This window comes from Salmo salar, chromosome 02 (assembly GCF_965601325.2).
Source record: "Salmo salar chromosome 02, fSalSal1, whole genome shotgun sequence".
NCBI lineage: Eukaryota > Metazoa > Chordata > Actinopteri > Salmoniformes > Salmonidae > Salmo > Salmo salar.
The window spans coordinates 43,334,871-43,350,751 of record NC_138292.1 but is presented as its reverse complement, the minus strand read 5'-3'; the positions used below and the strand labels follow the sequence as shown (position 1 = coordinate 43,350,751).

General features: G+C 42.2%; 1 protein-coding gene and 1 long non-coding RNA gene across 6 annotated transcripts; one reads left to right on the top strand and one right to left on the bottom strand.

Annotated features, from left to right (window-relative positions):
• Positions 1-403: 403 nt before the first annotated feature.
• LOC106583467 (WD and tetratricopeptide repeats protein 1) lies at positions 404-15,299 on the bottom strand. 4 transcript variants are annotated; one of them, XM_014167686.3, is made up of 16 exons: positions 15,192-15,299; positions 11,697-11,832; positions 11,399-11,482; positions 11,251-11,297; positions 11,041-11,152; positions 10,747-10,934; positions 10,081-10,263; positions 9,655-9,749; positions 9,297-9,412; positions 9,012-9,084; positions 8,525-8,618; positions 8,185-8,355; positions 7,715-7,950; positions 7,272-7,440; positions 3,014-3,206; positions 404-2,536 (listed from the first exon to the last, which is right to left on the bottom strand). In XM_014167686.3, the coding sequence occupies exons 2-16, from the start codon at positions 11,760-11,762 to the stop codon at positions 2,333-2,335; spliced, it is 2,031 nt and encodes a 676-aa protein (XP_014023161.2). In that variant the 5' UTR covers positions 11,763-11,832; positions 15,192-15,299; the 3' UTR covers positions 404-2,332. The 4 variants fall into 4 exon arrangements, with proteins under 4 accessions (XP_014023161.2, XP_014023172.2, XP_014023182.2 ...); XM_014167697.3 differs by lacking the exon at positions 15,192-15,299 and adding an exon at positions 12,595-12,654; XM_014167707.3 differs by lacking the exon at positions 15,192-15,299 and adding an exon at positions 12,509-12,646.
• LOC123729551 (uncharacterized) lies at positions 13,960-15,772 on the top strand. Of its 2 annotated transcripts, none has more exons than XR_014381041.1 (5): positions 13,960-14,096; positions 14,478-14,604; positions 14,684-14,738; positions 14,938-15,040; positions 15,126-15,772. It is a non-coding gene; the product is annotated as an uncharacterized LOC123729551 (long non-coding RNA). The 2 variants fall into 2 exon arrangements; XR_014381040.1 differs by having other exon boundaries at positions 14,056-14,228.
• The last annotated feature ends 109 nt before the right edge of the window (positions 15,773-15,881 follow it).

Below are 15,881 nucleotides of genomic sequence, written 5' to 3'. Positions count from 1 at the left end.
GGCGGATAGCCAGGGGCAGACTTCAACACTCAGACATAATTTATAAATTAAGCATTTGTGTTTAGTGAGGCCGCCAGATCAGAGGCAGTAGGGATGACCAGGGATGTTCACTTGAAAAGTGAATTGGACAATTTTCCTGTCAAAATGAAAATAGTACTTTTAGGAATCAGTAAAAAGAACATTATTTTCTTTATGAATGTAGTGAAGTAAAAATAGTAAAGTACAGATACCCCAAACAACTACTTAATTAGTACTTTACACCACTGCTGAATGGGTAGTTGTGGACCTGTCTGTAGCCTATTTCTGCACCTGGAACAGTGTGCAGGTGGAAAACATTAGGAATACAATCCAAATCATTACCCTGGTTAAATACACAGAGGTGAAACAAACTCAAGACAAGTGGTTCAACAATATTAGACCTCTTTTATTTTTCTCTTGCAGCAAACTTTGTCATTGGATTTTTCCCAAAGAAAAATAAACGTAAAACATTTCTTAAATTATTTTTTAACAAAGAAATTACACATGGAAGCCTAGTGTTAGAGGACTCCCTCCTTAGGTTTTCTTTGAACCCACATGTCATCAGTGGTGGTGGTTTGCTGGTCGGCTAGAGGACCGAGAGGCTCGTTGTCCAAATTTGCCATTTACAATGTTACCTTTAGACAAAACCTCATAAGTAAAACTCCAACTGCAGCAGAGGACTCATGCTGGGTCCAAAGCTACAGGAAGGGAAAAATCCCTATTCCATTCTTTCCCCAAAATGTTCTGGGGAAAGCTGAAAGTGCTTGTATAGGGATCCTGAACCCCAAAAGCCACCAAATGGATTGCGTCTACAAAATTGTCTCTATGCCATGCATGAGTGATATTAGGACTGGTGGTATTGCCCTAGGATAGTGAAATACCCTTCTCTCTTCATCACTTCCCCTCTCTCTGTTCAGAGCATCAGTCCAACATAGGTTAACTTTCCCATAATTCCCAGTTTTTGCAGAAATACTGGTTGGAAGATTCATGATTTCATGCTTATTCCATCCGGATCCTGGTTATCTACCAACCGGGATATCTCGTAAAAACGGGGAATTTTGTGGAAATTACCAGAATTTTGCAACCTTAGTACAACAAAGTTCGACAGATTCTGACCAATCAACACCTGACTATCAATTAAATCAAACCCCCTAAACTTAACCCCACAACCCTTCCGGCTCTACATTGTTATCAACAAATGACAGAGGAGCAAATGTCTAAGTGTTGGAGAAAATGTGAGAAGCTACTGCTTCAGTTTGACAGCTTTGTCTTAACCTACATAATAAAAGTAAAAGGGAAACATTTTGCATACCTGTCAATAAAATAGGCATATAGAGCCACAAGAAGAACTTCTCATCAACAGACAAAGCAAATGCAACATGGATCCTTGGCCATTATTTACTCTTAAAACTTTGAACAAATTAAGAGAAACTTTTCTTTTGCCAGACCGAGTTTAAAAGAAACAAGGTGCACAATCCTATCAACACATTTAATTTGAGTTGGAGAAACACTTCAAGACTGGGTAACACTTAAGAGTCAAGTCTTCTTGTGCCCTCTTCCTGTTGACCAATATTCCAACAACTTTTTGTAAATCAAAAACTTTAGGTAGAGACTTTCAGAGCTGGAGAGGGGCTGAGAGTGACCTCTTATACTCCAATTGAAAAGCCCACTAGAGATTAAACAAAGCAACTTCCTGTGGCCTCAAGTCTCATCCTCCAATGAGGACACTGACTATTGCGTCCTCGCTTTGACCTCTAACCTCTGAGCCGTCTGCAGGCTACACTACCAGAGGCCTGGGGCTTCTGCTTGTAGTGTTTCCCTCCAACGCGCTCCCTCTTGAGGAGGGTTTAGAAGTGGTTGACTCCTAGCTCATAGTGAGAGATTAGGGAGTGATGGAGTACTCTCTTCTTTACCGTATAGGCCCAATACATCCAGCATTGGAGCAACGGAGGGAGAGGCCGAGGTGATGTCGTTGGTGTTCTTAAAAGGGGTGAAAGGTCGTCGTCGTCACCCCCCCGTGGAGTCCCCTCGCCAAACTGGTTTCCTCCAATCCTGCCTCGGGATGTGAAGGAGGAGGGCAGTGCATAGTGCAGAGCTGTGACATGACATTCACTCCATGTTGCTTTCGTTTTAGAGGGGCGAATGAAACATTGACAAACGGAATATCTACGGTGCTTTTTTCCCCCCTCCTCACAGACACACACACAGACGTACACACACACACAGAGACAGCCTCAGGGTTTGGGAGGGGGTAGGGGAGGAGTGCCTTGCATCCTGCTGCCTCCATACTGTATGTGGTGTTGGGCCTGCTAGTCTAGCTGGGCCGGCACTGCACCTGGCCATCTGAGCTGTCCTCATCGTCTGAGCCCTCTGGCCCGCGGCCGCTGAGGCCCGTGATGCGGTAACCCATGTTGAGCAGCATGACCTCCAGGGGGTCGGCATTCATACGCCGCTGGTTGGCTGCAGCGGCGCCCTCCATGTCCTCCACCACGCGACCGTTCCCACTCTCACTCTCCGTCTGGATGACAGAGGGGAAAAGGATAGAGAGAAAGAAAGGTTAAAAAAAGGGTTAACTTCTGGTGTTTTGTAAAGTCAGAGTTTTATTTACATCTTACATTTTTTTTATTTTTTATATCAGACTACTACACAGGAGGCCATAGGAAAGGATAGGTCATAGTGCAGCCTCAATTGTGACAATCCAATAATCAGATGTACAATTGTGTTTATTTATTTATTGCGTAATCCTTGATAGTTTTTAATGCATGTATTGGCAGTAAACAATTTTATCGTCAAATACATTCAATCAAAGATTCAATCATGTCGGTGATTGGATTGCTTTTTAAATGCATCTACTCTACGTATAGTGTCCTTGGTGCTGAGGTGTGTTTTTACATCCTGTTTCTTGCTGTATATAGCCTACTATTCCACACAAAAGAAGTTTGCTCGTGGGGAAAATGAAGTTATTTGAATAGAATTGAATAATGATGTTAATGACCTCTGGCCTGGGGTTCCAGAGCCGCACCACAGGGTCGATGCCACTGGTAGCCAGGAAGCAGTAACTGGGGTGAGGCTGCAGGCAGTTGACTATGGACTCGTCCCCCTGGAGGATCCGCACCAGGTTAGCAGTCTCCTTCTCCCAGATGAAAAAGGAGCCGTCGTCGGAGCCGCTCACAATGTACTGGCCTTTACTGTGGGTGGGGGGGGGGGTTATATATACACTGAACAAAAATATAAAAAACGCAACAATTTCAAAGATTTTACTGAGTTACAGTTCACATAAAGAAAATCAGTCAATTGAAATAAATTCATTAGGCCCTAATCTATAGATTTCACATGACTGGGAATACATATATGCATCTGTTGGTCACAACCGTTTTTTTTAAGTAGAGGCGTGGATCAGAAAACCAGTCAGTATCTTGTGTGACCGCCTCATGCAGCACGACATCTCCTTCGTGTGGAGTTGATCAGGCTGTTGATTGTAGCCTGTGGAATATTGTCCCACTCCTCTTCAATGATTGTGAGAAGTTTCTGGATATTGGTAGGAACTGGAACACTGTCGTACACGTCGATCCAGAGCATCCCAAACATGCTCAATTGGTGACATGTCTGGTGAGTATGCAGGCCATGGAAGAACTGGGACATTTTCAGCTTCCAAGAATTGTGTACAGATCCTTGCGACGTGTGGCTGTGCGTTATCATGCTGAAACATGAGGTGATGGCGGCGGATGAATAGCACGACAATGGGCCTCAAGATCTCAAGGTCTGTGCATTCAAATTGCCATAGATAAAATGCAACTGTACTTGTTATCCGTAGCTTAAGCCTGCCCATACCATAACCCTGCCGCCACTATGGGGAACTTTGTTCACAACGTTGACATCAGCAAACCGCTTGCCCACATGACACCATACATATGGTCTGCAGCTGTGAGGCCAGTTGGACGTACTGCCAAATTCTCAAAAACAGAGGTGTCTTATGGTAGAGAAATTAACATTTAAATTCTCTGGCAACAGCTCTGGTGGACATTCCTGCAGTCAGCATGCCAATTGCACGGTCCCTCAACTTTTGACATCTGTGGCATTGTGTTGTGTGACAAAACTGCACATTTTAGAGTGGTCTTTTATTGTCCCCAAGCACAAGGTGCACCTGTGTAATGATCATGCTGTTTTAATCAGCTTCTTGATATGCCACACCTGTCAGATGGATGGAGTTTCTTGGCAAAGGAGAAATGCTCGCTCAGGGATGTAAATATATTTGTGCAATTTTTGGTTGTTGAGTAATACGTTTTTTGTGCGTATGGAACATTTCTGGGATCTTTCATTTCAGCTCATGAAACATGACCAACACTTTACATGTTGCGTTCATATTTTTGAGAGAGGGAGTGAGAGAGAAGCAACTATTAGACCTTGTTTGATACTGCACACAGGTGGCAGAGACATTTCTGTAACATTTCATTTGAAGGGTACTTAAATAAGGACTTCATAACGCATTCATAATCAAAACGTTCATAAGCAGTACATGAGCATTCTTTCATTCTTATATCAACTACCCCAATTTGACACCTTATGAACTGCTCACGCGTTATGAAGTTCTTCAGGAGGCCCCGGCGTTTATATAGAACATCATCGTGTTTTTTCTTCAAACGTCTAAAAAAATTATGCTGCACACTTACTCTACCTTTCAAAAGTTTGGGGTCACTTCGAAATGTCCTTGTTTTCCATGAAAACATATGAAATGAGTTGCAAAATAAATAGGAAATATAGTCAAGACGTTGACAAGGTTATAAATAATGATTTTTAAATGAAATAATAATTGTGCCCTTCAAATTTTGCTTTTGTCAAAGAATCCAGTTGCAGCAATTACAGCCTTGCCGACCTTTTGGCATTCTAGTTGTCAATTTGTTGAGGTAATCTGAAGAGATTTCATCTCATGCTTCCTGAAGCACCTCCCACAAGTTGGATTGGCTTGATGGGCACTTCTTACGTACCATACGGTCAAGCTGCTCCCACAACAGCTCAATAGGTTTGAGATCCGGTGACTGTGCAGGCCACTCCATTATAGACAGAATACCAGCTGACTGCTTCTTACCTAAATCGTTCTTTCATAGTTTGGAGCTGCGCTTTGGGTCATTGTCCTGTTGTAGGAGGAAATTGGCTTCAATTAAGCTCCGTCCACAGGGTATGGCATGGCGTTGTAAAATGGAGTGAGCCTTCCTTCTTCAAGATACCGTTTACCCTGTACAAATCTCCCACTTTACCACCACCAAAAGCACCCCCCCCAGACCATCACTTTGCCTCCACCATGCTTGACAGATGGCGTCAAGCACTCCTGCAGCATCTTTTCATTTTTCTGCGTCTCACGAATATTCTTATTTGTGATCCAAACACCTCAAACTTAGATTCTTCTGTCCAATCTTCGTCTGTACAGTGCCTGTTCTTTTTCCCATCTTAATCTTTTCTTTTTATTGGCCAGTCTGAGATATGGATTTTTATTTGCAACGCTGCCTAGAAGGCCAGCATCCCGGAGTCGCCTCTTCACTGTTGACGTTGAGACTGGTGTTTTGCGGGTACTATTTAATGAAGCTGCCAGTTGAGGACTTGTGAGGCGTCTATTTCTCGAACTAGACACTAATGTACTTGTCCTCTTGCTCAGTTGTGCACCGAGGCCTCCCACTCCTCTTTCTATTCTAGTTAGAGCCAGTTTCAGAAGAAAGTTATTTGTTTCTGGCCATTTTGAGCATGTAATCAAACCCACAAATGCTGATTCTCCAGATACTCAACAAGTCAAAAGAAGGCCAGTTTTATTGCTTCTTTAATCAGAACAAAATTTTTCAGCTGTGCTAACAATTGCAAAAGTTTTTTCTAATGATCAATTAGCCTTTTAATATGATAAACTTGGATTAGCTAACACAAAGTGCCATTGGAACACAAGAGTGATGGTTGCTGATAATGGGCCTCTGTACGCCTATGTAGATATTCCATAAAAAATCTGCCGTTTCCAGCTACAATAGTCATTTTCAACATTAACAATGTCTACACTGTATATCTGATCAATTTGATGTTATTTTAAATGGACAAAAAAAATAGCTTTTCTTTCAAAACAAGGACATTTCTAAGTGACCCCAAACTTTTGAACGGTAATGTATATACAGTGCATTCGAAAGTATTCAGACCCCTTTCCTTTTTCCATATTTTGTTACGTTACAACCTTATTCTAAAATGGACTAAATAAATAATCCTCAATTTACACACAATACCCCATAAAGATAAAGCGAAATACCTTATTTACATAAGTATTCAGACCCTTTGCTATGAGACTCGAAATTGAGCTCAGGTGTATCCTGTTTTCATTGATCATCATTTAGGTGCTTCTACAACTTGTTTGGAGTCCACCTGTGGTACATTCTATTGATTGGACATGATTTGGAAAGGCACACACCTGTCTATATAAGGTCCCACAGTTGACAGTGCATGTCAGAGCAAAAACCAAGCCATGAAGTCAAAGGAATTGTCCGTAGAGATCCGAGAAAGGATTGTGTCGAGGCACAGATCTGGGGAAGGTTACCAGAACATTTCTCCAGCATTGAAGGTCCAAGAACACAGTGGCCTCCATCATTCTTAAATGGAAGAAGTTTGGAATCACCAAGACTCTTCCTAGAGCTGGCCGCCCGGCCAAACTGAGCAATTGGGGAGAAGGGCCTTGGTAAGGGAGGTGACCAAGAACCCGATGGTCACTCTGACAGAGCTCCAGAGTTCCTCTGTGGAGATGGGAGAACCTTCCAGAAGGACAACCATCTCTGCAGCACTCCACCAATCAGGCCTTTATGGTAGAGTGGCCAGATGGAAGCCACTCTTCAGTAAAAGGCACATGACAGCCCGCTTGCCAAAAGGCATCTAAAGCCCTGTTTTTGCTTTGTCATTATGGGGTATTGTGTGTAGATTAATGATGAAAAAAAACAACAACTATTTAATCCATTTTAGAATAAGGCTGTAACGTAACAAAATGTGGAAAAGTAAAGGCGTCTGAATACTTTCCCGAACGCAGTGTACTCTCCCAAAAATGGAATGGGGAAACATAACCGACGTTTCAGAATGCAGTGTCTTCTTCAGGGTTGACTATACGTTTAGTCAGTACCTCTACAAAAAAAATGTGTACGTCAGCGCATGCTTTTTACTTTTCCCTTACAGGTCAACAACTAATATTAACAGTGTTTTTAGAATGTATAAGATATGTGTGTCTAAAATGCTCCACTGACCTGCCAAAGAAGTTGGCCTCCTTGATGTCTGTGGTGGTATTACAATGACCACAGTAGCGGTGTTTGTAGTCATAGCTGCGCTCTCTCAAGATGACCTCGTCTTCCGGGATGGACTCCTTCCTGTTGAACGTGTGGAAGCGGATTGAGCTGTTGCCCTTTTTGTCCTCAGCTACAAACAGACACGACATGGAAATAAACAACAAAAAAATGAATTAAACAATGTATTATATCAAATCCATACACTAATTAACACTGTATTCATTTGCATAATTGCCCTTGTGGAATATATAAGGTATTTTGAATTGAATCAACACGTAAAAAACATATTGTAAGTCAACGTGGAAAGGTGATGGAAAAGTAAGAGGTCAGCCAAAATCAACACTTTATTTTTTGGGAGAAACAGACGATTACCCAATCCAGCATCACCATTAACCCCTTCTCACCAGAGTCCATCTTGGAAAAGAGGGCGGCCTTGATATCCTTATCCAGGGCGTCACAGGCGCTGCTGTGGGCTTGCTCGGGGAACTTGCCCTTGAAGTCATCCAGGCACTCCAGAGCCTCGGCCACATACTTCAGCTCAAAGAGGCAGCGCGCCAGCCGGAAGTGGGCCTTCAGGTGCCCAGGGTTGAGGGACAGGGCCTTCAGACAATCCCTCAGCGCATCATAGTGGTCACCGTCCCTGGGGGAGAGAGAGAACACATCACACACACAACCGTATATACCACACAGTCACACACACACGTGTACCAGCATAGTGGTAAACCGTTTTAAACGCAATGAAAGAAGGACGTTATACCTGAACTCAAATGTTTTGTTTTTCGCTGCAAAACATTTTGCTACAGTATGCCATGTTCTGTAATAGGAGAAACACAGAAGGAGAGTGAATGGGGCTAGGGGTTAGCTAGCTGCCTACCACTTGCGCTTCATGTAGGCGGCGGCTCGGTTCCCGTAGAGCATGGCGTTGTGGCTGGCCTCGTGGATGCCCAGACTATAGAACTGGATGGCCTGAGTCCACTGCTGCCGCGCAAACGCGTCGTTGGCCTGCTGCTTTATCCGCTCCAAGTGAGGCGGCAGCTCACCAGAACTAGGGAAGAACGATGAGTGGAGGACAAAATGAGAGAGTGATAAGAGAGAAACTAGGGATGTCACTCCCCATAGTGGTGTTTCTATAAATACACTTGGGCTAGGCTGTTGCTAAATGTAATATGTGGGTGAAAATGAACGATTAAAATGAAACATGAGAAAAAGGTTACCCAGAGAAGACTTTGCTTTCTGCGAATCGAAGTCGGCTGGCCGGCAAGTGAATTCCATTTGACACACCGTTGGTTGTCTTTCCATTCTGAACATCTGTTGGGATATCACCCCATACAGTTCTGGGCATTACAAAGTTGTACTGCAGCACAGTAAAGAACGTTTGCCGCAAAGTGGATGTAACTGCACTGTCAGGAACATTTTTCAAAAATGCATTTCATCACATGGGTTATTGTCAAGTGATTGATAATGACCTTGGTGGTTGATGTCACCCTCCAAGAGAGTAATTTGTCACAGACAATGTACCTTGATGTACATTGCTGCTGCAATTTGTAATGCCCAGATCTGTATATAAACTATGGGCAGACTTTTAGCAAGCAACTACACCCCTCCATATAACTCATTGGTCATAAATAATACATACTGTATATGTCATTTTAATGACCAAATACTGTCGTAAGCTTTGGGCTACTTCCATAATCATAATACCTGTTGATTGACACTTTTTGGGAAGCAGATAGGTGTACGGCTTCTGTTTGAACGTCAAGTCAAATAGATATACCTGCAGACAAGAGAAAACACATTCTTGGCAAAGTTACCCTTTTGAACCAACCACAGGTAATCATCAACTTTAATGATTTGCTTTGAGAGTTAAAGTAGTATGCTTTTTGGAATTCAAACCTGACAATCTGAGAAAGAGATGGATTTTTGCCTAGTGGGCTGACCTGGAGGTTTAACCTAAAATAAGAGTTTAACTTCTAAAGCCTCCGTTACCTGTTCTCCTCCCATGTTAACTAGCAGCTCGGTGCCGTCGGGGCTGAAGGTGACATAGGTGGCCACTAGGACCCTCAGGCGGTTATTGTAGTCAGGGAGCTTCACTGGCAGGTGCCCTGATGTCACGGAAACAAGGACAAGAAGTTGGGTGAGAGGCATACAGAATCACCTTAACTGTCCCACTAGTTTAGATCCATATATTGCAAATGACTGCGTTATAACGCACACATTGTCCATGTGTGTTTTTACTGTTTATAATACATTGTAGATACTGTATGGGCTTCATAGAAAGTGTTCACAGCTGTTTTTTATGAATACATTTTGTGCAATAAGCCAAACCATACGATCACACACACACCTGCGACATAATACTGCCCCGCTCCGTCTGGGATGGGCTTCTGCCTGTCGCAGAATGTGTGCACTCCTGCCGATGTGCTCTGACTCGCAGACTTCCTGTGAATGGGTGTGGAGGAGAGAAACATAAATGATTACCAAAAACTCTCAAAGCTGAGAAAATAACATTGGTATAACTTATGATAGCCCAGAGTAGTAGGGAGACATATTGGACGTTCTATCCAGTAGTCGTGCAAATTCCTTATGTGATACAAAATGAAAAACGATTCAATTAAAAAAATCAAATTTGACAGTCAAGCAGTGAGAGTGAAATCCTAACATCCGATTTCAGATGTCTTGGACTTTCAGGTAAATGATGTATTGATGTCAATGGAAACATGAGCCACAAGCGTCGATCTCAAGTTAGGATTCGAGCCTGACTACTACACACCTGTGGTTGTGGATCATGCGCATGTCGTAGAGGCGTACAAAGGGCCCGTTGGCCCCCACTGCTAGGTAGTTATTATTTTGCGGGTTGACAGCCAAACACTTGGCCTCCACCAGCTGACCACAGTATTCCGTCAGGTCGATGAGCACTTCTGAACGCTTACTGCTCTCCCTCAGGTCATACTGCCTAAAGTAGTAGTAGAAGAAAGCACATCATGAGGACATCAATCATTTCCAGAGAGTCAGCTCTTTAAAATATTGTTTTGAATTCTAATCAAATACTAAACTTTTTGGCAAGGTTTAATTGCAAGGTTGAATTAACACTGCAATTTGTGTCCAGAGCCAGCTTGCTCAAAAATAAACAACTACTATACTCTGTACGTGCTGCTGGAGGCATGTGGCCTCAGAGACCCAGAGAAAAGGTCCCTGGGAGAGCCAAGGAACTGATAGGGAATACAGCTTGATGTAAGAAAGGGGCCCATGGCATAACACTTCCATTCCAACATTACTTTTTCATGTCATCTTTTCACCTTCGATATTCTACTACAAGCCAGTAGAAATAACATGGTGCATCTGACAATGTATCTTCACACAGTGTCACCTTAACCAATGAACATCTTTGGCTGCGACAAGGATGCGCCAATGGTTAGCTAGCTACTGGGGCTCTGACCTGATGATGCCGTCCTCTGCAGCACTCCAGAAGATGTTAGGCCACATGGGGGCCGTAGCGATGCGCTTGACGCGGTTTGTGTGGTCGGAGAACATGTGGATGGTCTCCTTGACAGACACGTCGTGCACGTGAACCTTGGTGTCCGCTGCACCCGTCACGAGGATACGGTCACCTGAGTGTGGGAGAAACTGCAAGGGGGTACGGGAAAAACAAGAGGATAAAATAAGAAACAATAAGAAAGAAGCTTCATTTCTACACACATAGAGTTTTCCATCAAGCAGTTTCTGCTTTTACCTTCACAGAGAAGATGTTTGCTGCATGCCCTGTGTGCATAGTGGTGAGCTTCTTGTGTTTGAAGGGGTCCCAGATGATGCAATGTTGGTCATCTGAGCCCGATGCCAGCAGACTGAATAGAACATGAACAAATATTACAGATAGGCCAACTGTGAGAAGTTACATATATAAGTTCATTACATAGAACCCTGCTTTCAGCTCAGGACTTACTCTCCGCGTTCATTCCATTCCAGGCAGTTCACACACCCAGTGTGGCCCTGTTGACACAACAGATACAGGCTGTCAGATTGGCAAAGACGTTAATGCTGTATGTGCGCAGAAACACACACACACACGCACACGCACACACACACATCACCTGCAACTCTGCCTCCAGTCCAAGTCTATTGATGAAGGGGTCTGTGACATGATACTGCCTTTGGAAGCCCAATGCTCTCTTGTCCTGCAGACATTAAGGCAAAACATCACCTGTCTCTCTCCAAAATCTCCTGTCTCACTCTGTCCAACATAAATAAAGCATTTTTGGTGAATACTAGTGTTCATTATTGAATAGATTGCAATGCAGATTGCATGTCAGGGTTGTTAGCAAGGGCAGTTTGTTTGGGTAAAAGAGTACAGTATTTCATAAAAACACGGTCTTAAAACGTTGGACCCACCCTGATCTGCCTGTGCAAGATGTCTCTGGTGATGTTCACAGCAGACATGGCCTTACAGCAAGTCATAGAGCAAGGACTAGAGGTGCAGGGTCCGAGGGTCAAAGATCAGATGGCATCTGCAGTCTCTAGGAATGGGCTGCAATTTGAGAAATAGAATAGAACTGACATCACACAAAGAACAAGCTTACTTAGATAGGCTTAATATGTAAACAGAGATGTTTGTTTCTCTACTAGGTACACCAGTCAATGGACACTGGAGTAATTTACAGCTAAATTGATGAGGGGTTCCCAAGTGTTTGAGGTTTAAATACTGAAACATAACTGTTAGCTAACTAGAACAACAACTGGTTATATCTCAGCTAGCCAAGTGGTGGTCTTCAGATAGCCATGTGCACACAATTCCTTCCTAATACTAGCCATTGCGACTGGTGATGTTTACATTAGCCAAATAACGTTAACGGTAGCTAGCTGGATTAGCTGCTGGGATGCTAGCTACCAATAGCCAATAATAACAAGCCGTATACGCACAGTGACAGCAGGCTGGGTTGGCCTCCCAAAAAGACAGACATACAGCTCTGTCACCGTAACTAGATATTTCTGACATTCCCTAAAAAAAAAGCGTTGTACCTGTGTCGTCTGGCATTCAACTCGAAATCGTTCCCAATCTTTGCCCAAGTTTCCAGATAACGAGAGTCAGCTCAGCTACTGAGCTACAGTAGCTAGCTAGCTGAGCTAACGTGAGATGATTTATTCAACAAACAGGGAATTCTCAATGCTCTAGTTCTCTATCTAGCACTTAAGTTAGTCCTTACCAATGAAAGTCAAACTGTAACATGAGCGCTTCATATTAAATATTTTTGTAAGAATTTACAAGTGTTGACTGTCACTGCTTACTTACTTGGGTTTATCAACTGACTGAACCCTCCCACTACCCTTACGTGAACTAACTGACGTGAACTAGCCTTTGGTTATGAATTTTAGGAAGAAAATTATGAGTACACCGCTCTGTGAATTGCACCGCTGTTTTTTTTTTCGTTGCACGACTGTACTGTTGAGTGACAGGTCAATTACACATGAAAAAGTTACAAAGTTCCTTCGAATGTTTTAATTTTTTTCCAGTGGTGTTAAGTATTTAAGTAAAAAATACTTTAAAGTACTACTTAAGTATTTTTGGGGGGGGATATCTGTACTTTACTATTTATATTTTTGACAACTTTTACTTCACTACATTCCTAAAGAAAATTATATAATTTTGACTCCATACATTTACGTTACATTTTGAATGCTTAGTAGGACAAAAAAACATCCCTGGTTATCCCGACTGCCTCGAATCTGGTGGACTCGCTAAACACAAATGCTTAATTTGTAAGTTATGTCTAAGTGTTTGAGTGCCCCTGTCTATCCGTAAATAAGAACATCATAAACATTGTACATATGGTTTACTTAATATAAGGAATTTGACATTATTTATACTTTTACTTTTGATACTTAAGTATATTTTAGCAACTGCATTTACTTTTGATACTTAAGTATATTTAAAACCAAATACTTTGACTTTTACTCAAGTAGTATTTTACTGTGCGACTTTTACTTGAGTGATTTTCTATTAAGGTATCTTTACTTTTACTCAAGTATGAAAATTGGATACTTTTTCCATGTCTGTATTTTTCGACTTATTAACCTAATATGAACCTAATATGAGATCACCAGTGACATTCAGCACTGTTTTCCTGGTGAGATCTATGAAGGAGTGTGGCCTGTGGGACAAAATAATGAATTAATAATAAATTAATCCTGAAATAATTAATAAAATAATAGATATATCCTGATACATATGTATGTACATGGTCTTTCATTACTTTTCAATCATGATATTACTGCATGTCAGTGAGACTTGTCCAGTGGCATGGACTGGTCCAGTGGTTATTGACTGTACGTTTGTTTATCCCATGTGTAACTCTGTGTTGTTTGTGTCGCACTGCTTTGCTTTATCTTGGCCAGGTCGCAGTTGTAAATGAGAACTTGTTCTCAACTGGCCTACCTGGTTAAATAAAGGTGATATTAAAAAATAATAATAATAACTAAATGGACAATTGTCTCAAAGTGGAAAGCACCTGTAGACATTCACCATTGCTCACTGTTGTATCTACATTATGATATCAGATCAGTGCAGATGAGAGGAAGCTGCTTTCGAGTATTGACTTTTTGAAATAGAGAAGCAAAGAACTCGGCTTTGTGGAAGTCACAGGTGAACCTTGCTGCTTGTGCAATTAACATAACAACCAAAGAGGTAGTGATGAATTTCCCCAAACTTCTTTGCAGCTTCTATTTATTACAGCTAGTGGTCTGTCTTGGTGAGGCAAAGTGTTCAGTTCACAAGCTGGAAACAGGCATCTAAGGGTAAGCACCCATTCTATGGATGTACAACTTCTTTCTTAGAGAAATTCTGAATGTGTTATTTAACCCTTGGCAAAGCTTGGCACAGAGGCTTCTTCTACACACACTCTGAAGAAGGCATAGTAGCCAAAACACGTACGTATGTGATTTTAATTATGCTTGTGGACATGACAAGATCATAAAGGCATTAACTTGCACCAAAAATGAAGAGTGACATGGTATTTCTTCAAATATGAACATTTTATCATGAATAATCCAAAGACCACCTTCAAAATGTTTGTACACCTTTTTTCACCCAGGCAGCAGCCTCTGCCTCTAATTCCATGATCGATTTGTTGTGCCATAAACTGAAACTTGTTTTTTTCTTCTTCTGTGCATGTCAAGAAGTCAATGCCATGGTTCTGGAGACTGTGTGGAGACTATTGTCACCAGTGCAGTGGAGTCTGTGTCTTTTATCCCTTCTCCTGCTTCTCATAGTATCAATGCTATTATGTGCGATCCGTTCTAAAAGGTAATAATTCTTCCTGTATTATGGCCCTTTATGAGCATTTTTCAGGTATTGCTGACATCCTGTCTGCATTTTCCATTAGTAGAAAGACGTCCAGGTTGTCATTGGCTGAAATGGGACCGATCTCTGGTGAAAGGGTCAGTGTACAAAATACCTGGGAATGTACCATTCACCTTACCAATTCATTTACATTACCATTTGCTGTTGTTTGTGGATGTCCTGCTCCAGAAAATAGTCAAACTTAATGTAAAGCTGGAATTCAAATGTATGGAATAATCAAACTGAACTGAAACCAATGGCTCCCTCTGCTGGTACTTATGTGATTGCTCGTTGCAGCCTCCAGATTCAATTGAGGTCACGACCTCAGAACTAAGGAAGGACATCATTGGACCAGCATCCTCAAAAAGAAAGTCAACCCAGTTCCAAAGAGAACACAGAGGTCAGAGTCAGTTGTTCATCACACTTGCAGTTGGACATGTTTCCCCACATCACTCAGCTCACTGTTTATGTTTCACTCTGTGCAGTGTCTTTCCCAGGGCAGGATACCCCAAGGCCGGTGAAGAAGGCTTTGAGGCAGTTGCCTCCCTTACCTGAGCTGGAGAAGAGCAGTGTCCGACGACACAGCAGCTACACTGGGTCCGTAGTGTACGACGTTGTGGCCACAGAGGTTTGTATTCCATGGCCCACTACAGACAACCAGGCTTCTCAACAACAGACAGCAGACTGCAGCAACCACCTGGAGGAGGAAGATGAAAAGGGGGAAATTCCGTTCCCTGTCTATGCCAAAGTCAACAAAACCAAAGTTTGCTCGAACTCATCAAGACGTTCACCACTGTATGCCAAAGTGAACAAGACTAGCTCCCGGACTGTGAAATCTGAACTACTGTTCTGCAGTGACTGATAATAAGTCAACACTGTGACTGACATGTCCTCCAAATGCTAAATAGTCTACTATGTTTTACGCCAAAAGCTTATTTGAGATAATTGCTTCAAATGCCAATCTGAGTCGTGTAAACGGATGACAAGTGTAATCCAATAGACAAGAGTAAAAAGTATCACTCACTCGCAGAGCCAAATGCATAGTTGTTTTGTACTTTCTGAAATGTTTACATGCCTATGTGTTTCTTATGTTGTTTCTCAGGCCCACAATGCTATAAAGACACATACATGACTTCTGTTGTCATTTACTTGAGTCTCAAGACAACAAATTAAGTTTGTTTGCTCTATGTTCAATAATTCTACTGCACAATCGACCAATTCTATCATAATCAGATCGAAGG